Genomic DNA, 21,165 nt, shown 5'->3' with positions numbered 1-21,165 from the left:
CAGGCACTCAAATATGATGCTCTTCTCTTTGCAACCATTACAAACAACACCAATTGTTTGAAAGAACCTTTGGACCTCAAGCTCTCTCTTCTGTTGAGACACTGGAAAGATATGTTCTCAAGCAGCAAGGCGTCCTCTTTATACAAACTCTTCACCAACAATCTTCAGACCGGGCAAGTAGATGAGTTGTCAAGATATTTGGGAGTTGAACACCCCTTGGTACCAATTCTCAAAGAAGGAGACAACAATGACACAATTGATCCCACATATATATCACAATGGTGGAGAGTAAGTACTTGTTTTTAATTATCTCTTGACCACATGCTAATCATTTGCATCATGCTTCATAAGAGCACAAACGACATTATCTGGTCCTTGCCTCAATGGTGCATGTCTATCTTGCAATTCCAGCTTCATCAGCTGCTGTGAAAAGGTCTTGTTGGCCTGCTGCTGATGTTTGCTTAGAATATTGAGGCCAATTAGCTCCTCAAACAATGGAGAGAAACATTGGAAGCCTCTTGTGGCTTTGTGAAAAGTTGGAGCTGGTGGTGGATGGACAATTGTGGCAAGTGTGCTAGTAAAGAATTCTGCAAAGGCCATCATTGAGTAATCTTATTATCTCATTGTTTTGTTTTTCTACTTCAATGAAAAATTCTTTTTAAGTGTGAAGAAGTGCTGCTAGACCGCTATTAGCAGTTTAGCGTCAGAAAACAGCTGTGTTCAAATCTTACCCGGTTGCACCCAAAATAGGTACACCCGGTTGAGTTTTTGGCTGGAAGTTGTCAAGAGCTGTCAATAGATACACAAAGTTACCACCAAAAACACAACTGGGTGTACCAGTTTTTTGTGTCAAGCGGATTAGGTTTGAACTTGGCTATTTCAGGCCGCTAAGCTAAAGTCTCAGTGTTAGCTGAAATTTGCCAAGTTTAGCATTAGCAAAATTTGCCTTAGCTAATTTAAGCCAAGGTGACAAAAACCCTTGAAGATTTTGGGTCAAAAATCTAACTGAAGAGTTCTTGAAGTTTCACTATTAAACTATTGAAATCTTTAGGTTAAATACTTAGATATTCCCACGGTTTAACCCAACAATTGTGGATGATCTTTGCTTAGCTTAGGGAGCCATTGTTGCTAGTACTATGCAATAAACCATGGTTTCAGGCCAGTTCTCAAGCTACCAAACACATTTTTAAAGCATGTTTTTTACGCATTGTGACCACAGTCAGTAAATGAACAGTCTTGTTTTGTGCTTACTTCCTTCTTCAACTTGAGAACCATTTGATTTGATCTTCTCAGGTTTCCATACTTTTTGGCTACATTGTAAGCAATTCCCACTTCATGAGGGCTGATTGAACATGATTGTCAGGAGGTGTTTCAATTGGGTTCAAGTCATCTGGGAAGCTCAAGGTTAATGTCCAAGTCATGGGTTTCCAATCAAGACTTTTTGAGCAATGATGGCTAGTCTGAGCTGGTGATCACTCAATGGGTAGTGAAACAAGCAAATTCCACCTCAAAGGTAATCCTAACTATGTATTTATTTCACAAACTATTGTTATAGGAATAAAAGACAAGTTGAAGGATAATTTGCCCAAAGAAGTCGTATCAGTTGCGTGGGTATCAGTCTCAAAGTATCGAATTAAGCCGATAATCCCAACAATTGAGTGCATTTCTTTTTGTTACATTACGATATGTCTACCAAGGGAGTATGATGTACATACTTGACGCCGCATCGCACCGATGTATGCATGTAGTGTCATTCTCTAGACAAGCATCGATTCCTTCTGATGGGTAATATCAAGGCTATTAACACCGATCATTCATGTGCAAGCAATCCAGAGCAAGCAGAGGGAAATATATGACCTACAGAATCAGAATAAGACTAATTTTGTTTTCCCAGCTTTGAGCATGGTTAGGATTTCAGGATTTCCAAGGATACCCTGCCAAACTGCCTCCCTGACAGCCTTTTCAGGTAAATCAGCCAAAGAATAAGATTTGGTATCCAGCCAAGTTGTATCCAACATGATCCAACGTAAGCGCTCAAGTTTCAAAGCCTTGGCTTCAATAAGCTTAGATATGCGATCGGGTGTTCCTGCGCCAATCACCACAGGTGTTGTGTTCAGATAAGTGATATGTTCAGAAAGTTTGAAATGACGAGCAAAAAGCTTGGCGACACCTCCGGTTGTTTTGGGTGAAGGTAGGAGTGGCTTAACCTGTCTATTCAAAAAAGTCAGTAATGTACAGTGTTTTATGAAGAGCTGTTATATTTACTTGCACAGATCGACCACTCTCAAAGCAGCGCTTGCGATCACCAAAAGGATTGGGGACCCAGGTACCGTTGTCTCAATCTTGGCAGTCTCTAAAAAATCGGGAATGGCTGATTACAGCATGTGTCAGTCATAAACCAACTCGATTGAATTACAAGTTTTCCTTACATCCGGTATTTAGCCATGATCCAAGTTGACCTCTATGAGGCTTGTCCGAAACATTCAATAGCCATGATTCACGGAATGCGAGCGTTTGAAGTTCCAAATCAGATAACTTCGGCAGAGCTCTTTTCTGACGATCTGTCAGATAGCTTAGTTGAAGGTCTGGTGGTTGAAGTCCAATGGAGGTTTCTTCTCCGGGAGCAGGTGTCAGAGGTCCAAGCTGTTGATGTGAATTCGAGGATTGTTCAGCCTTGGACGATGAGCTGATGAGTAATATGAAGTGTGCAAACCTCTAACGGAACGAAAGGTTTAGGCTCTGCTTTTGATTTTTGTTTTGTGGGTTTTGAGCGATTGGTTTCATCAGATGGTCGTACAGAAGTTCGGTTCTTTTTGTTATTGAAAGTTGAGGTCTGCTTCTTCTGAGATACATTGTTTATGGCTCCCACGACATCGCTTGTTGGAATTTCAATTGGGATCTCATCCTCGACTATTTTATTCGTTTCCTTAGGTCGCTGTTTTTGTTTCTTCTTCCTTCGCGATTTAGTAATAGGTTGTCCTTCATGTTCACTATTGTCTGATTCACTCAGGAGAGAGCGCTTCGTGCTGTCATTCAGCAGAAATTGATCCTGATCGTCGAGAGCGTCTGCATTGATAAATTGATTGGTCATTATTGGTTTTGCGAAGGAATGTGCTTTCAAAGAGTTAAACAGAAAGAAGGAAAGGTCAAATTTACCAGCTGAAGTAACCCAAAAAAATTACAATGTGTGAATTTTAAGCCGTAGCCTGTCACAAGCTGCGACTCACGTGACACACGCTTGAGAGCTTATGTCACAAGTGTGACTCACCGTGAGTGACATCAATGATCACTCACCCTCCCCAAACCGATTTCTTTATTTACCATCATTTTGTTCTTGTCTAACATTTCCATAAACTGAAGCTAGACAACCTACAACAGGAGTACACGGATAAAAATAAGAAGGTCATACAATCGCGAGATTTGGAAAATGCTCAATTGGGGTTTGTAATTATGATGGTCTATGTTTCATCACAAGCTGAATAAAACAATCATCTTGAGCCTTTGGAACGCTATAGATTGATATCAGCTGCTTGCCTTACCTGGTAGATTAAGACTTTTCATTCTTTTAAAGCTATTGCAAGTCTATAAAATCCATCAAAGCTCAAAGATAAAACTCTCTGAACAATCTCACACACGTACTTGATTTTTGTCGATACTTTCAATTATAACACCATCTCTTGCAAAGCCTGTCAGGACAAAAACAACGATGTTGCTTCCTAGTCATTTTTGGTAGGTTAAAGTTTCATATGCCTTACCGACCTGAGACACATATGGTACTTTCTTAGTTTCAAAGTGTTATGAATGGAACCCTCCAGCTGTTAGGTAAAAAGATTTGAATTATCTCATCATCAATCTGACTGTTTAAAACTCCTTCATCCCATTGCAACTGGGGAGAAACATCGCGATGAAAACCTACAAAACGTAATCAACCAAATTAGACGAAGTGACACAGACGCTTGAAGAAGCAAGAATTCAAAAACATTCACTGACGATTATCAGCAGACCATGTCAATTTACTAGTCGGGGTGTACCTTCACTCCGATTTTTTACAGGGTGATACGGCTTCACATACACGCGGGTGGCACTATGCAGTGCCTCAAATCGAACCTTGGTTCCCCCGCCTCATGATGGTCCCGAAAGCCGTCAATTCTATTTGAACCAAGACATGTAGAAAAGCCCAAGATTGCACGCGGACGGCGCTACTTTGCCGTCCGCCGGACCACATGGCCTAAGAATCACCCTCAAGCCGGCTCAAGCCCATCGGTGCTCAAGCCGAGTTCTGAAGCAGCGTCTAGTAAGTAGGAGAAAGCATCATATAAATAGATTCAAATGTCATTTCATGTGGTACGGTTACCTCTCAAACTCTCACTGCCAGATCGTCTTGCCTTGATCAAATCTCACTCGCTTTAAACTTTTACAGGTTGACATTCCTCAATTCAACTTCGACTTTCTTTCTTGCTTAGATAAAATGCTTAACTTTTTCCCGAAAATCGCTATCCTACTTCTTTCCCTGTGGATTCATGACCTTGCGGCGCTTCAAGGAAGTTTTGGGTGTGACAAAGGGTTCAAACGCAACACAGATCTTAAAAGCGCGGGTACGTGTGTGATTTTATTCAAATTATTATTGTTTTGTAACTTCAGTATGATCTACACCCATGGCTAACAAGGACCTACTCTTTGATTGCTCACAATGAAAGTTTGCACAATGCAATCCTCCATGTCACCGTTCTACAAAGACTTTCAGTGTACATATTCCAGCTGCTGGTTAAAGGGTAAGTATTTCAGAATACAAACTTCATTTTCATTGCTGTAAAATACCCTGTATATCTAATCAGCGGAGAGATTTAATGTCTATTTTGATGTTAGGTAATAAATGGATTCCAATGGGAGGATGCCAGCTCCCTGGATTCGGAGCCAGTGATCAAAAATGTATCACGTATAAGTACGACGAGAAAGCAAAGGTTTTTTGTCAGTCTCCCGAGTCTTCCATCATTGTTTCCTGATGTAGTATCTCATTAAAGGTCCATTTTTTTTGTTTGGTTGGTGAATCTATAGCTTGTACCAACGCCGGGGGGGTAACTTATATATGCCCTAATTATACACCCAATGATGTGCCTTCCATGGGTGAGTTATATCATATTATCTGTCGATCTCCGATCAAAACCTCACTTAACTGAAAACAAATCTTTTTCTTTTAGTATGCACCGAGTGTCAATTTCCATAAATCTCACACAAACGAAAGGATGATCTTCTTTTGACCCAGAGATCGTGTCAAAGAGCACCATGTGATCTCTGTGATTGATTTTGTGAAGTCTTCCTTGGCTCATACATCTTGTTAAACTCATCAAAGCTTGGGCATGCACTGCAACATGCATTCATGGACATTGTGATTGTTTTTGCTGCTCAAAAGTCTGAAATAATGTTATTCATGTCTCAGATCTTCATATCTCGCAACCATTCTGCGGCTGCCAAGAACAATGAGGCACCAAGATCAAAAAGTGCTCTGACTATTGAGGTGCAGGGGACCCTTTGTGGCAGTGAAGTGGAACAGACCACTTGATGAGGTAGTCGCTATATTGAATCAGAGTTATCCAAATAACATATTCTTTCATTTTCCTTGAAAGAACAGTAAATTGAGTATGGCACCGATAATCGTTACAATTTTCTTAAGCACCAATCAATAAATCACGTAAACAAGAGCTCGCTCTGAGTCTTACTAGGTGACCAAACCTCAAAATGATTTTCTATTTTATGCACTTATCTTTCTAATTGTGTTCTGGGAATTGTTACAATTTGGTGAAAATCTATCAAGCTCTGATCATTGACCTGCGCCTGCTATAGCTCCCAATGAAGACACCCAGAAGGACAGTTTCCCATTCCTATGTGCTGTCACCCAGAGAGTACCCTCTTCAAGACTTGGAATCCAGTCTACCCTCACACACCATGTAGTCATCACAGTTGGTATAGTAAAGATATACTTACATGTGTAACAGATTGGATACCCAACGTAAAATGACTATCAATAAGATAGATGACAATGGATGAATTGTGGAAGGATTTAAACAGATTGATCACGAAAATCACATGATCTTCTTTGGCTCAGTTTCTTTGATACGATACGCTTTCCAAGCAGGTTTTGGACTGAAATCTATTGAACAGTCAATTTTCCAATTCTTGACCCAATTTGCCCATAAAACTCCATCGGTGTGGAGTCGTGGTGAAGTTTTATGGATCTCTTGACCTTACATAAGCGCAGTCGGTGCACACTAAAAAGAAAGAAAGTCTTTTCAGTTAAGCAAGTGTTTGATCTATAACAAAGGTAACTGACAGATGGCGGGCACAGTAGAGGCCGTATAAGGGCATGTATAAGATGTCCCTCCAGCGTTGGTACAAGCTGAATATTCCCCATCCACGCGTAAAAATAAAGTTTGAATAAGACACTTGATGAAAACGGATAGTTGAAGACTTAGTTTACTGACCAATATTGTATTTTTTTTCGTTGTACTCATATATGGTACATTTTTGATTACTGATGCCTTTGTCCAGCGAACCAATGAGTTGGCAACCCGACATCGGAGACCATTTACTACCTAACATGAGAATGGATATAAGATGTCTCTGACAATCAGGTTTACAGGTTCAGGGTGTAAGAAGGGGAATGAAGAATCTCTTGAACAGTCACCGTTATACCAGCAGCTTGAGTATGCGCAGTTATACATTGCCGAGCCAGGCAACACTGAGTGTTTTAACAAGCACACTTTCAGTGTGAGCAATCACAGAGGAGGACTGTGTCAGTCATGGTTGTAGATGAGACTAGAGTTACAAGACAATGGGGATTCAGATGAAATCACTCACCTGCATTAGTGTCTGTGTCACGTTTGAACCCCGAGTTACAGTAAAATTTGTTATCGAGAGCCTTCAGGCAATGAAGCCACAGGAAAATCAATAGAAGGGAGGTCTTTGGGAAAACGTGAAGCATTTCTGTAATAGCCAGGACAGAAGACAAACTTCAATTGAGGTATGTGAACCTGCGGACGTTTAAAGCGAGTGAGATGGAAGATGATCAATGATTAATGATCAGGGAGTCAGCACCTGAAAGTGAGAGATACATGAGCTCGGATTTCAATCTATTCTGAAGTTGGACTCTGCTTCAGGACCCGGCTTGAGCACCAATGGGCTTGAGGTGGATTCGTCCGGCATGTGCTGAAGCGGACGGCAAAGTAGCGCCACCCGTGTGCGATCCTGTGCGTTTTGGTGTACGTCTTGGTTCAAATACGTCACAGTACCACCCGGGTTAAACTTATCAAGGCCCCAGATCACATAATCAGTCCCGTTTCTCATCAATCTATTCAGACAATGGAGTGATGTCAAAGGGATTTTGATGACCTCTTGTAATATATATGAGTATCTTCCCATTTTAGCGGACCTGAAGAACCTTTTACATCTACAAACTTCAACTTTCATCTCTGCAATAGCGTGCAATTGTAATCTTGAATTGGTTTTGGTTTTGCAAGTTTTTGATTATCCACTTGATATTGTTCAGAAATGGTCTTTTACTTGTTTCAGAATGATCATTCAATGCAGTATCTTCTGCTTCTGAGAAATTTAATTTGATCAGAAACTGATGGGGTGTTTTTTCTTTTCATATATGTGCATCAACAGTGATGGCTATGCATATGTTTCAAACACATCAAATTCCAATCTCCAGTTGAATTTTTGTCAACCCTTGGCAGAGGTTTGGTATCCGGTTTGATTGGAAGTACCATGATCTATCTCAATGACCAATAAACCAATCTCGAACAGAAAATGGAGAATAGTTGACAGAGTCAACCCTCAATCAAAGATTGGGGGCTGATTCAAAGGAACCACAAGAATGTTCTTTATTGTGACGTGATTGATGAGGATAGTTTGAAAACTATTGCGCAAACCATTAACAATACTCTACACCATAAAATTTGTAAACTTTTATAATCATATTTTCAAACCGAGAATGAAAATTCAAGACTTCATAAAAAATCACATATCTGGGGAATTGTATAGTGTACATAACAACCCAAAATTTGAAATGCAACTCCAATCCACTCTTTACTCACTGTGTCTCATGGGTGAAGACGCGCAATTGTTTCTTTTATTTCTTATTATCTTATTGTATTTAGTGATATGTACTGCTCATTAGTGTGAGGTAATGGACAGCACCGGTTGTCCCATTCAAACCTAAAGAGTTCGCCTGGAAAACCTTTGGTTTCTTGGGGGGGGCCCTCTGCCTAGAAGAGGCCGAGGGAGGTAGGACACCGGTGACAGACGATGGGAGATCGCTGAACGGTGGGCTAGGCAACCTCCCAACACCTCACAGAAATACAGACACATCACACACACAAGTTAAACCCTAGGTACCCATTACGACTTACTTCCTTAGTCCTTACCCTCATACACGAGCTTCCAACCGCATGGCGTTTAGGACCAAGAAATTGGGAGCTCCTAACAACTCTTAACCTTATCGAAATCTAGGTAAATGTGCTACCAAAGAAAAAAAAAAAGGGTGGCGGGTGGGTTCGAAAAAGAGAAGATAGTAGAGCTTTCGATCTATACTATGAATGAGAGAAATTGCGACAGTGAGATATTTCCAGAAGGTACGAGCGTGGGAATTGTGGGAATGGGAGTTGACGCGTGAGAATATTTTCAAGGAGAAAAGGATAATTTTCAACTTTGTAAATTTCCCCGTGCGTCAAGGAAAGTATCCTCACTACCAGGATCTTTCCTAAACCTACCCATTACCCGACCACAGCCCGTGTCGTGGAAATCAACGGTACCGTCGTCCCTTTGGGCACCGTTAGCCATTCATCTTGCCAAGATCAAGAAGATAAGAAACAAGATAAGGAGCATATCAATTTACGTACACCAAACACTTTTCAATTTTTCGGTTTGATTGTTGTGATTTTTCTATTTGAAAACTCTTTTCGGATTCAGTTTTAGGTCACTGGCTACTAATGAACAGGTAAGGTTTCTGGTTTGTTTATCTACAACCTTAGTGGTAAAATGACATCGTTTCTAGTTTACCATTTTCCTTTCATTCATCAAATTTCCTCTTTACCTTTTACATAGCATTTTTGATATTTCCAATTTGGTTCATCAAGAGTTCTATGTAGGTATCAAAGAGTACATAACCCACTCTCAAAGCCCTCCCTTCCCACCCTAGTTTAGCAGTTACACGTATCCTTTTATTGAAGTTGTCAAAGTGCTAAGAGCATCCGCACTCGTGCGGCAAATCGAGTGCGGTAAGTGTAAATTTACTGCAACGGCGGGGCTTATTCCACACCGGGAGCAAAGTAGACCCGCGGTACATAATTTTAAGGTTGATTTGAAGTAAGACAGAAGTAAATATAATCATAGCCTACCTCGTACTTTATCTCAAGTAACTACTCGGGTCCGGTAGCTTTCCGACTCGAATCAACCTCCATCTCACTCAACAATATTCATACACACCACAATCTGACCGATGGAACCCAAAGAATCGAAATCTTGCAAGCCACGCGCTCCGAACTGGACACCAAAAGAAGAGCAGCAATTGGCCATGTCTTGGATACATGTCTCTTCCGAACCGGAGATAGGAACTAATCAATCCTCCGAGATGCTCTTCAAGAAGGTTGCCGATCACTTCAACTCAAAGATTGACCTCCATCAACGTGATTGGGAGCAAGTCCAAACCTGGTGAGTTGAGTATGTTGTCTACTGAGTCATATACAATGGCTCATTGTTGTTTCTTGAAGCTGGAACTCTCTCCGAACCTCCACACTTAAGTTTTCTAGTTGCTACGCTAAGATCGAACGAGCTCCCCGAAGCGGTAGAAAGTCTCTTCGTCATATGCTGGGTTTGGGGAGAGGTAGTCGGCAAAAAGTTGGGCATTTGCTGCTTCTCTATCCCTATGTACCATTTTTTTCTTTGGTCGTTCATTTTCATTGTCTTGATCTGAATTATCATCTGAACTTGAATCTTGACTCCACTATGCGAGCTCCTCCCTGAAAAATTCTCTTGTTCTTTTGAGGTGTCTTGAGAAAAATGTGCTTTCTGGCATTCTGGATCGCAAAATTTACTAGTCTTACTTCTGTGTTTTACAAATTTACAAACTTTTCACCGCTGTGGGTTTTGTACAGTATAGGTGAAGTAACTAATGATACATGGCAGATACTGGACACGAGTGTGATAATTGTACATAATTAGTAAATTTTAACTTACCGTACAGGTCGGTACCACAAAAGTTACCGAAACGTACCACAAACGAGTGCGGGTGCTCTAAGTAAAACAAAAGTGTCTATGTATCCACGTAAAAAAATGTTGTATTTCAGCTGCAGAGAAAATCAAAAATATTCATTTGAAAAAGTCTACGTTGTTTTATTTTTATATATATTACATGATTATTGTTTGGGTCTTTGCTAGTCACCTGGGAGGTGATGTTTGTTGGAGGCATGTTTGTTCATTGCAAACTTTTAGCCCAGCCACACTTGCAGGTCTTAATTTGTATCTTCGTGAGTAACATGGTGATGTCTCGCACCAATTTTACATACCAACTTATGTATTATTATTCTTTGTTACCTTTCACTTTGTTTTGACATTCACTTCCATTGACTTTGTTTTTGAGGGGTAAGAGATCCAAGGACCAAGGCTCAAGCATTCATAAAGCCGAATGGCAGAGATGAATTTAATTCCAGGTGTTCGAGATGTAAAAGCCTGTTTACCATTGTCATAGTTCTCCGGGATCCGAGCTTTCGTGATCTGGAAGATTTCCAGGGTCCTCATTGTTTGGAATCGCTTTGAGAATTATCAAACCCCGGCCGATCTTAGTGCATATTGTGATCATCATTAGCCATCATGCGTGGCGACCGGGTAGAAAAGACACATCAAGTTTCATATCCACGTGGGATTTGATGTATGTGTGGGAGTGGGCTCTTCACGTGGAGGGGGGGTATACCAAGAAGAGGAGAGAAACTGTTCATTAAGGACCAGGCGCAGGTTTTGCGCTTCGTTACTATCCAGAGTGGATTTTGACTTTGTGATCAACAGGAAAGGTAAACTATCCTTGTGGATGTCACTCCCTTACCTATCTAATGCCATGCCCGATTATTGAGATGTCTCGCCCTTGGACATCTCGGCCTGGGACTGGTCATACCAAACCCGATTGCTACGACTCTCCCCTCTACCTCTCCTCATCAACACAAACTTGACTACATGCAAGCCAACCCTATACTGTTTCTAGGTAAAGATATTTATAATTTTGGCCGAATGAAAAAATCCTGGATTAGCCACGCCTATCGCATCGAATAATGGGAGTTGTAACTGACTATAGGTCCTACTTGCAAAGAAATTGTTCACTAGCTACTACATATATACATACAATGTGATTGAGTGGCCGCCTTTGCAATGAATTGACATACAGACCCAAAAACAAGTAAATCACTCACCACTAAAAGCTCAATAGTGATAAAATATGGATGTGGGGTAATTGCAGGAAAGATAAATGGCCCAAGAGATCACGCATATAACCCTTGCCGTTTATTCGTATACCACATCTTTCACAGATATCTGCTTTAATGGAATTCTGCTTTCACAGATCTCTATAGTCCAATCCCATATCTATCATCTGTGTAATCTGGTCCAAATCTCATCTTAGCACGGAAGATGGGCACTTTGGAACAGTCCAAAACGTCGAATAGACTGATTTTCTCACAGCGGAACGGCAGGATGCTTGCAAAACATCAGAAATAGTGATTGCAAAAAACGAATAGAAATGGCACTTCTTATTCCATCACTAATAAAAGATCAGGCTCGGTGCGAAAGCCAAGAGCTGCGTAGACCCGCATCATCGGCTGCGTAGATGACGTCGAGCCTCACTGAAACTATGTGAGGCTCGACGATGTTTGTTCAATCGGGCTGTGCACGACGTATGAAAGCGATCAAGTGACCACTTCCAGAAGTGAAACCGTGAAAAATCCTGTAAAACGAGTACCATAACGACTTTTTAGTAGTAACATGAGCCACAAATCTGCGCCTGGTCTCTATTAGATTGATGAAGTCATTAGATTGATGAAGTGGAAAGGGTCTGATAATTCTTCACTTTCTTTAGACTCTCTTTAGCTCTCTTTACCAAATCTGATAGCTCTCATAAATTGATTAGGCAAAATGAAGAGCCTAAAAGATGAGGAAAATTGATTTAAAGTTTTTTGAAAAGGGGTATGAAAGTAAACCTATCGTGCTACCACCATATGTAGTTTTGACTTTTAAGACTAGCTTATGTGATGTCTACTACTTAAATATTGACCCCTAAACCGTGCCAAGAAACAAGTTCAACATCAAATATGTGAGATCCTACAGCCCTTTGCATAATTGATGACTTTGAAGGGAAAAAAACCTCGAGTTTTTTCGAAAAGTGGCCGAGTATTGTCAAAAAACTGCTGAGTTTTTCAAAAAGTCAGTGAGTTTTTTTGGAAACCTGGCTCAGTAATTCTACAAGAGAAAGAGCTCGCTCAGTTTTTGAAAAACTCGCTCAGTTTTTGAAAAAAACTCGCAGGTTTTTTTTGAAAACTCAAGCGTTTTCTCTTTTTCCAAAGTCATCAATTCTGCAAAGGGCTGTATAAGATCATCAATTCATTCGAACTATTCGAACCTTTTGTCCAGTTTGTCTAGTTTTGTTCATACATAGTCTACCTATGTAATCATTCATAATAAACTTATTGTGGCGATGATGACCCTAAAATCTCGCGAGAATGGTCTATTCTTAAAACTCTTCAGGCAAAATGATGATACATACACATACAAGAGAGAGGCAGACCAAGAGAAAAAGTCGTGACTTTCGTATGGTGTACAAGCATCAACTTGACAACTACCCTCATCACACATTTTCACATTTCACATTTGTAGACTTTCTAACTCTTGCTCTCGAGTTCCTCTCTCTCTTGTCTTTGGGGTCCCGGACTCCCGATGTACATAATCTCGGTGGAACTCCACCTTCCACAGACTTATCTGTCCATAGTTGACACCGATCTGAATAGATGTCTGGGGCATGGAGGTTTAAGAGGCGTTATTTTAAGTTCCCGACCTCCGAGGCACAGTACTATTTGGTTGTTAGTCCTTTTAAATACAATTGAACAAGTCTTAGGAGGTCTTAAGGAATTCCTCGAGTTTCCGTTCAAGATTGTAGACAATAACAATTGAAAAGTTATTTAAGATTTATAACCATAATGGGTGGATTTCCAATTTTCATGCATGAAATGCTGTGGAAAGAAATTGGTAGTTACAAATCAAACAATCAACCGGTCGTTATACGGCCTGAAACTATTCTACCCGCATGTTTCAAAAGAACTAATGCAGATCTCTGTATGGATGCGCCAGAGATGAAGATTGGAAATACAGTTTTGGGCAGAACGGATTTCAAATAATTTGAACCAATCCGTCCATTTGACAATGACCATGACACCGCGTCATGATCAGCAAATTTGAGCATTTCATGCATGTCGGACACTGGATCCATGACACAGGCTTTGCACTTACCCGAGCACCGCGAAGCGGCGCCAAATTAATATTCCCCGTCGGCAAACATTGGCTCGCAGTCGTGAAGTTTGCTTATTTGCTGAGGAGGAAGCCGCAAAACAGACTGATGGGTGTGCCCAATGAAGTGATGTAGAAATGCAAGAGCATCATATGTCTCATTTCTCGCTTTCAATGCTCTTTGTTGCAAAGGCATCGCTGTGCAATGCAAACACAAACCTGAGGGCTAATAGGCACCGCGGCGTTTTGTTTAGTGTTCAAAATGGCTTTAATGACCCAAAAGTGTGCGGCCGATTGGGATGAACAAATCGAAGCGCAAGGTCGCACACATAATTTGCCTCGAGGGGGATCACAAGTGTCACTTGCGAGGGGGGAATCGGCTGCAAATCATTCTGCCTGACCGCGCTTTCTAGACAATAAGGAGTTTATTGCTCCGCTAATTGACCGCGACGGAAATGCGGCAGCGGCAATTACCCACATTGATGCTTTGTTGTCTGAAAAATTTGGGATGCACACAGGGGAGCTCGGGACGATGCTGGGCAAGACGTCCCTTTGCTCTCGCAAAGAGCAAGGGCCAGAGATTGATTTCGAGCAATCAACTTGTCCGCTCAATTTCATTTGTTTACCTTTGCAAAAACATTCAAGACACCGTACATCGTATCAATACTATACAACCCCACAAGCCACGCACAACAAGCCGTTCCAAGCCCGCTGTTGACTACCTTCAACCCAAACGCCGCCCACGTATTCGCCACAACCGCACTATACAAAGCGGATTGGATTGGTACCCTTGATGTACCAGCATTCACACATGTTCAGAAATTCAAGATGGAGGAAGATGTTATCAATTGGTTTGATTTACATGCTATCAACAAAGCATTAGTTGGTAAGTATCTTTGCTTTCCTTTCCTTTCAGACTATATAAAACCTGATCAAACTACTTGAATCTGTATATTCAGTCTAGAATTGCAACGAGAATGGAAAGCTATATCAACAATCGATCAAGTTCATCAACTCGGTACTCCATCTGGATCTCATCTTTCTTCACCAATATCTCGTCCTTCATCCACACCACCACGAAGGTCTCTGTTCACTCCGTTATCTTGTAGCTCTCAATCGAGTTTTCAAAGTACTCTCAGACAAAAGAAACTCAATCGTTCAAGCTCAGTCACCAGTGAAAATAACTCTGAAATATCTGACTCAAGCCCTACCAATATTCGTAATGAGAATCAAATTCCTATCTTGTCTTTCCTTTTCCAAAAATTAGGATATCACTTTCCAGGCCTCAGTACAGCTTCATGTAAGTTGAATCATCGTACATAATGCTAAATCGAGTTGATACTGATGAAAGCTCTTGATTATTCAGGCTCAGCCGAAGCTGGGACAACATTCAATACTTCTTTCATGACTTTAAGTCTTGAAATTTCTCCACAAGTCAAGAAAGACAAGAGCTCGCCAAGAGAGCTATCATCTTGATGGGTTACACTCGCATCTTATCAATTTATATTGGTTTCATTGTTTGCTTCGTGGATTAGTTTTCAGAACCAGCTTGACCCGATCATCAATTGATGAAATTGGTCGATGAACCTTATGCTCGTCTACCTTTGAATCATTCCTCAATTTGTGCAGTCTATGAAGCAAAACATGTAGGTTTTCATTCTACCTAGTCCAACCTGTTATATGTTCCTAATGCCTTTGTTCAATTTTAGGATACTTTTCTGGTTCACCTTCCAACTACTTCATCGTCTAATGGACCAATACCAAGCTCAGAATTAATCCAATTTCTGCAACAAGTTGGTCATCTCGCATTTACTGTCTCTAATTTATACACTTGTGTGTGTTCTACACCCTCACTTTGGGATGGCCAATCATTGACAAATCAACATCTAGAGCTATGCAAAAGATTTGAACATCACTCAGCTCAGCTTCATAGATAAGAGTTTAGAGGAGCACATTTCGGATGCAGACCCGACAAGCTTCTTGGAAACCTATCGGCTCCCATCTCTCAGTGATGAAGCTAGCGCACCAATCAATAGGCATCAAAGGCCAAGCAGGGTTATTGAGATCTTATTCCTTGTTTAACGTATGAAGGTAAGTCGGACAACATATCTTTCTACTTAAATTGGTCACAGTGAAAACTTAGACCATAAACTTGCGTTTGTTTGAATGAGACGGCGAACTGGATTGTACTTTCAAAATGGTGGCTCAATACGATTCCTTCACAGCTCTCACAAAAGAGTAGAAATTATACAGAAACACCAAATTTTGGGCTTTGCTTTGGGTCGCATCAGAACTACAGTGAGTCAGTAAGCATATGGAACATGTGAAGACAGGTGAATTGAGGTTGGCGTACTTGATTTCTGATAACGTTTCCGATAAAAACCCACCGCTGCCGAGCTTCACGCGGATGAACAGAGCATCACTGTGTCATACCAATTGCACCGTGATTTATACAACAAAGGTTAACAGAAAAAAACAAAATCAATGGTAAATTGCAGGAGTCACATCTTTTTCCTAAACCAAATCTTCACTCTTTCCTTGTGGTTTTCAATTCACGTAGCCTCATTTTCTAAACACTAATTCCTCATGTACAACAAGAATCCGTAAAGTAATCCCTTCAATTTCCTCTCTTTCTTTACTCGCAAAATGATAAGGTACGTTTTCCCCGTTAATCAGCTACACTACGGATCAAAAGATTTGTAATCGTGACATGTTTTCCATCACCTGTTTCCAGCATGTTGTCCTCATATGTTGAAAACATCCCCAGTAAAAATGTAACGTAAACATACGTGATTAAGTTTCAAATATGTACGTTGTACATCAGGGAATCGTCGTGGAAATGTTTTTCTTACATTATAAAACCTTGACTGAACATACACTCAGTTCAAAAAGGAGTCGATCCGATGGGGTTATTTTTTTGAAAAATTGGTTACTGCACCCGCCTGCACGTTGGGGAACTGGGCTCGTCACGAGTTTGGGCTCAAGAACTCATCAAGGTGAGATGGTGATGAGGATGCATTACATCTTTGCATGCAAGGGAAGTGAGTGTACATACAACTTGTGGAGATCACAAACGAGACAAGAAATGAACCACAGCTTTTTATGGATCGGTGTATATAAAGGAGGCAGACTGAAAGGGTATCAATGAATGGAAGCTTGATTCGCTAGCAATTGCGACGCGATTGATCGATTGATCCGATTCTAGGTGACTAAAAAATCAAAAATTGAAGTGATACTTAGAACTTCTATGTATGAGGTCGAGCTGAAGCAGGAGACAAGGTTTATTGACCAAAAGCAAACCAAACGCTGCAAACAAGAGCGATGGAAATGATTGAGCGAGATGGGAAATGCGAAATGGGGGACATGTCAGCATCCAATATTTCATGACTTCATCGACTTAACACAGGTCTGAATATGTGGAGAATGGTGATGAAGAGAAAGAGAGGTCTTACCTGAAGTCGTATAGAAAGAAAAAGGAGTCAAAGAGTGAACAGATGTGAAAAGCAAGCTATGACTTTGCTGAAAGGTTAGTGATGCGAATTCAGCAAAGGTTTTCATCACTTGGTTTTTCAAAGTCAAGCCTCAGGTCTTGGTGCAGGCTTTTCAATCCGTTGGGGCAGTTTATGTTCTGGTGAGGTATTGAGATACCTCAAGAATATATGTTTTCAAATTATGATAAGAAATACATCAGCCTTACATATTTTCTACAAAAACACAAAATCCACATCACGATTACAAAACAGATTTGTCACTGCTAAGTAAGTCCCATGTTTCTCAAATGTCATTACTGGAGGTGTTTTGAAGACATATTTGCCCTTAAAGTTTGGACCGTAGTGTATATTATTTTGTTTGTATCTGCATTTGTGCGTCAGTGGTAATGAACAACATGCTAACTAATTGTCACTTTCAGCCGAGAGATTCTCTCCGACATCCGTTAATATACGGATGTTCGGAGAGTCCTCTCCTCGGCTCGGGTAATCACCCGAGCTCGGGAGTTGGGTCTGTATGTGAAGACATCCTGATAGACGGATACACCGATTTGTAAATACAAATGTATTTGCAAATTGGTGTATCCATACGTTCATGTACAAAACATGCGGCTAGAATATCGGCGTGCGTTATACGTCTTGTTACTTGTACCTCCTACAATACATATCTTGAAATTGCCGAATTTCTTTTTGATCAACTCTTTATCCCCGTCTAAATGTGTCTCACCTCTTGTATGACTTGACTCAGAAATTGTTTAAATCCAACCTATCATTTAAATGATCTATACAATGATTTTTTGTACCCCTAAAAATTCAATAGATTGTACGTTTAGAAGTTAGAAGCCTGTGAGGATTTGAAGTGAATAAGTAGCTATGGTTGACGATCAGAAAACTCAAGGTGGTGTTTTGAAAACTTCCTTTTTACTTGATTTACCTGCGGTTGAGGCGATATCATGAATTCAATCAATTCAAGCTTGAGGAACGTTCGAGGTGATATGTACATGTGTACCTTACACACCTTACAACCGGTCTTTCCTTGGTCTCTCTCTTTCATTGTTCTCTCTCTTTCTCTCTCTTTCTCTCTCTCTGCTTCTCGGACTTATGTAGCCGCTGGTTAAGTTTTCAATATCTATATCTGGTTTAGCTTTCCGGTGTCTGTGTGGTAGGTTTTTTTTCTACTAAGCTGAGGTGCTGGTGTGTGTGTGAGTGAATGAATTAATCTGGACTATAGAATTAAACTTGACCATTTCTTTGATTACCTTTGATTGACCGTGAGCTTACGTTTTGTTCCTTTCCTTTGAATTCGTCATTTTGATCTGATCTTTAGGAAGTCTAAACCCAACTCATTCTTTCTGTAAAAGTTCAATCACCAAAACAAAATCGATCACGACCACTCCCCCAAAAAAAAGGACAAACACCCCTCTTAAAAAACTGACTAAATACTAAACCATAATTTTCTCTCTCTCTCTGTCTCTGTCCAGTGTCTCATTCAATCTCTCTCACCCCATCGATCCCCTTCCTCCGTTACCTTCACTCCCCTTTCTATTTAGTTCGGTATTTGTAGAAATCTCACCATACCCTACGCATAAAGTAAATTTAGAACTCATTAGTATAAATACTTCATCATCATCATCATCATCTTAGTCTTCAGTCCTCCCAAATTTGGATTCGTTGCTCAAATTGTCTCATCCAACTTGACAAACTTCTTCGTGTCTCTTTCATCCTTTTACTTACTTAACATCCAATCCAACCACTTCCTTTGATTTCTCAGTTCCTTTTTAAACCGGTCTAGTCATCCTAAACCCTTTGGATGTTCATTGTCAAACGTCAAACGAAGAATTTCATCATCACCACATAGAACATACCAACACTGCATCCCACTAGTTTATAATTTCCTTTTGCCCCTTGAAAACTGCAACTATTTGTCCTAGTGTAGATCTCGTTCACCACTTTGCTTCAAAAAGCGTTTGTCTTTGCAACTCAACTTCTCATCTATCTTCCACATCTACAATCAGTCAACGATCAACAAACACATCAACGGATCCACTTCAAGAAAGAAAGTCAGTCATGACTAAGATGTCAGGAGTTAACTTTGAAAACATGATCAACTCTCCAACATCACCAGACTTCCACGGATTAGAGACCGAGGATAAGGATGTGCAATATGAATCTGATCAAGATGGATTCTTCGGCGACTTTTGCTTAATGTTAGTCATCCCTTACAAATCAAATCTGATTCATGCAGATCTTCTTATAATGATTTCCTTCGCTCGGCTTGATTTATTCTTTCTTTCTCTGACTGATCGACAATTTCTTCGGAATTTGAATACAGGTGTGGAATCAGATGTCTGGGTGGACACGCTTATTGTTCTACTTACTGTCAACAATTCGAAGTGAACTCTTCAGTGGCATCAACAGCCTCTTCTATCATCTCTTTGGGTCATCATTCATCTGCGATTCCTTCACTTGCACCACTCATCAACGATTCTCTTATGGCCTTACCATCACCACCATCAACTGCATCATCTGCCTCTTCCACATCTGATCATCCAACTCGTCCTCCTCGATCAACTCCTAGACCCACTTCTAGACCACCACCATCTCCATCCATCAAGGCCACCCTTGCTGGTCCTTCACTTTCAGATTCATCAGTCGCTTTACCTGTCTCTGGTCCTGGTCGTCATGCATCGCATGCCCTTCGTCAAGCTCTAGGTACCTTATCGGTCTTGAACTCGGAATCACACTGGGAACCTATCAGGAGAGCTTCTGTGCCAATCTCGAGTAACTGGTTGAAGTCCCTTGTGACCTCTCGTAAAGAAAAGTAAGTTTTGGCTTTCTACCCAACCTACATCATTAAGAGCAGTATATTGATAATTTTTGGTGTGCTTTGTGATTGACAGTGAAGAACCTAGACCAAAGATGCGATCAAGATCAGAATCCATTGAATCAATCAGTCTCATGACCTACTGCATCTGAAACAAACACACCATCATTTCATCCATCAATCCAATTTTTGTCTTTATCATTCAGTTCTCAGTTCTCAGTTCTCAGTTCTCAAGCATGTGATTTTTTTTTCAAATCCAATCAAAATAGCAAAAAACCTTAAAATGGACTTGTTCTCTACATAATCAATACACATTTTCTTCAATCCTTTGAAGTCTTTAAAGTTTTTCTTAAAAATAATCTAGATGTTTTAGTAAAGAAAAAAAAATCTCTCTCTCTCTCTCTCTTGTGTTTGATATACATTGTTCTACTGTTTTTTTTCTTATCATCTTTTTTCTCTTTATTTTTGTTTGACTGTTTTTTTCCCTTTTCTTTTTATTATAGATTTCTTTTATACTAGAACCGAACGAAAAAAAAAACCTAAAAGATTAAAGGTTATCATTTAACAGATGAATAAAATCCGTGTTGATTTCATTAATTTTATTTTATTTGATGTATATAGTTTGTTTTTCTTTTTAGTTTAGTTCTCTTTGTGTGTGTGTGTGGCGTGTTTGTTTACTCTTTTTTTTAGTCAATCATTAGCATTTGTTGTTGTTTTTATCATTATCATCATCTCTCTTCTCTCATCATCATCATCACATTCATTGATTGTTTTTTACCTTTCTGTTTGCAAGCAACCAATTTTTATAACTGTATTAGAGTAAACGAAACAGATATTTATGAAAGTAAATGAGGAATATGTATGAGCTTGGTTAGTGAAGATCGGTTTAAGAAATCAGATTTGATTTCCTTTTTTCGTGAAACTGGCTCTGGTGGTGTAGTTGTTTCTTTGCAAGATGAATCAAACCAATCGAGATGAAAAATATCCTTTGGGACAGGGAAGGATATGAAGAAAGTTGACGGTTTGAGAGATCAGACAAAGTTTTTTTCTGGGTTACAAAGTTTATGGTATGAAGATAATAAATTAATTATACTATATTTATATGGTCCGATAAATGCTGATTCTTCTTGAGCTCTTTTAGATCTTTCATTTCGTTTTGTTTCTCATGATATGCTTAGATTAAGGCCCAAGGGTATTAAACTTAGCAAAGTAAATATGACGTGCTAAATGTGTATAGGTAGGTTCCAAATTTTGTTTTTTTTGCCGGGAAAATGAACTAAAATGACATTTTGAATTATGTACATAATTTGCTAA

The 21,165-nt window shown here is 40.0% G+C and overlaps 5 protein-coding genes across 5 annotated transcripts; 3 read left to right on the top strand and 2 right to left on the bottom strand.

Annotated features, from left to right (window-relative positions):
* Positions 1-1,865: 1,865 nt before the first annotated feature.
* MELLADRAFT_101248 (uncharacterized protein) lies at positions 1,866-3,091 on the bottom strand (the record flags this gene model as incomplete). The annotated part of the gene is made up of 4 exons (XM_007403612.1): positions 1,866-2,211; positions 2,266-2,371; positions 2,430-2,643; positions 2,714-3,091. The coding sequence occupies 4 exons, from the start codon at positions 3,089-3,091 to the stop codon at positions 1,866-1,868; spliced, it is 1,044 nt and encodes a 347-aa protein (XP_007403674.1).
* Positions 3,092-4,468: 1,377 nt separating this feature from the next.
* On the top strand, positions 4,469-5,224 carry MELLADRAFT_123764 (uncharacterized protein; the record flags this gene model as incomplete). The annotated part of the gene is made up of 5 exons (XM_007403933.1): positions 4,469-4,595; positions 4,698-4,772; positions 4,867-4,968; positions 5,056-5,124; positions 5,199-5,224. The coding sequence occupies 5 exons, from the start codon at positions 4,469-4,471 to the stop codon at positions 5,222-5,224; spliced, it is 399 nt and encodes a 132-aa protein (XP_007403995.1).
* Positions 5,225-6,225: 1,001 nt separating this feature from the next.
* MELLADRAFT_123567 (uncharacterized protein) lies at positions 6,226-6,979 on the bottom strand (the record flags this gene model as incomplete). Its single annotated transcript, XM_007403611.1, has 5 exons — positions 6,226-6,266; positions 6,329-6,394; positions 6,480-6,590; positions 6,683-6,757; positions 6,856-6,979. The coding sequence occupies 5 exons, from the start codon at positions 6,977-6,979 to the stop codon at positions 6,226-6,228; spliced, it is 417 nt and encodes a 138-aa protein (XP_007403673.1).
* A 6,822-nt stretch (positions 6,980-13,801) lies between these two features.
* On the top strand, positions 13,802-15,015 carry MELLADRAFT_58589 (uncharacterized protein; the record flags this gene model as incomplete). The annotated part of the gene is made up of 5 exons (XM_007403934.1): positions 13,802-13,859; positions 13,953-14,196; positions 14,223-14,425; positions 14,504-14,839; positions 14,906-15,015. 5 exons carry the CDS (start codon positions 13,802-13,804, stop codon positions 15,013-15,015), a joined length of 951 nt encoding a protein of 316 aa, XP_007403996.1.
* A 3,547-nt stretch (positions 15,016-18,562) lies between these two features.
* On the top strand, positions 18,563-20,749 carry MELLADRAFT_76324 (uncharacterized protein; the record flags this gene model as incomplete). Its single annotated transcript, XM_007403935.1, has 3 exons — positions 18,563-19,234; positions 19,360-19,848; positions 19,928-20,749. 3 exons carry the CDS (start codon positions 19,095-19,097, stop codon positions 20,001-20,003), a joined length of 705 nt encoding a protein of 234 aa, XP_007403997.1.
* Positions 20,750-21,165: the final 416 nt, after the last annotated feature.

Source organism: Melampsora larici-populina (genome assembly GCF_000204055.1).
Source record: "Melampsora larici-populina 98AG31 unplaced genomic scaffold MELLAscaffold_1, whole genome shotgun sequence".
NCBI classification, from domain to species: domain Eukaryota; kingdom Fungi; phylum Basidiomycota; class Pucciniomycetes; order Pucciniales; family Melampsoraceae; genus Melampsora; species Melampsora laricis-populina.
This window is presented reverse-complemented; position numbering and strand designations above follow the sequence as displayed.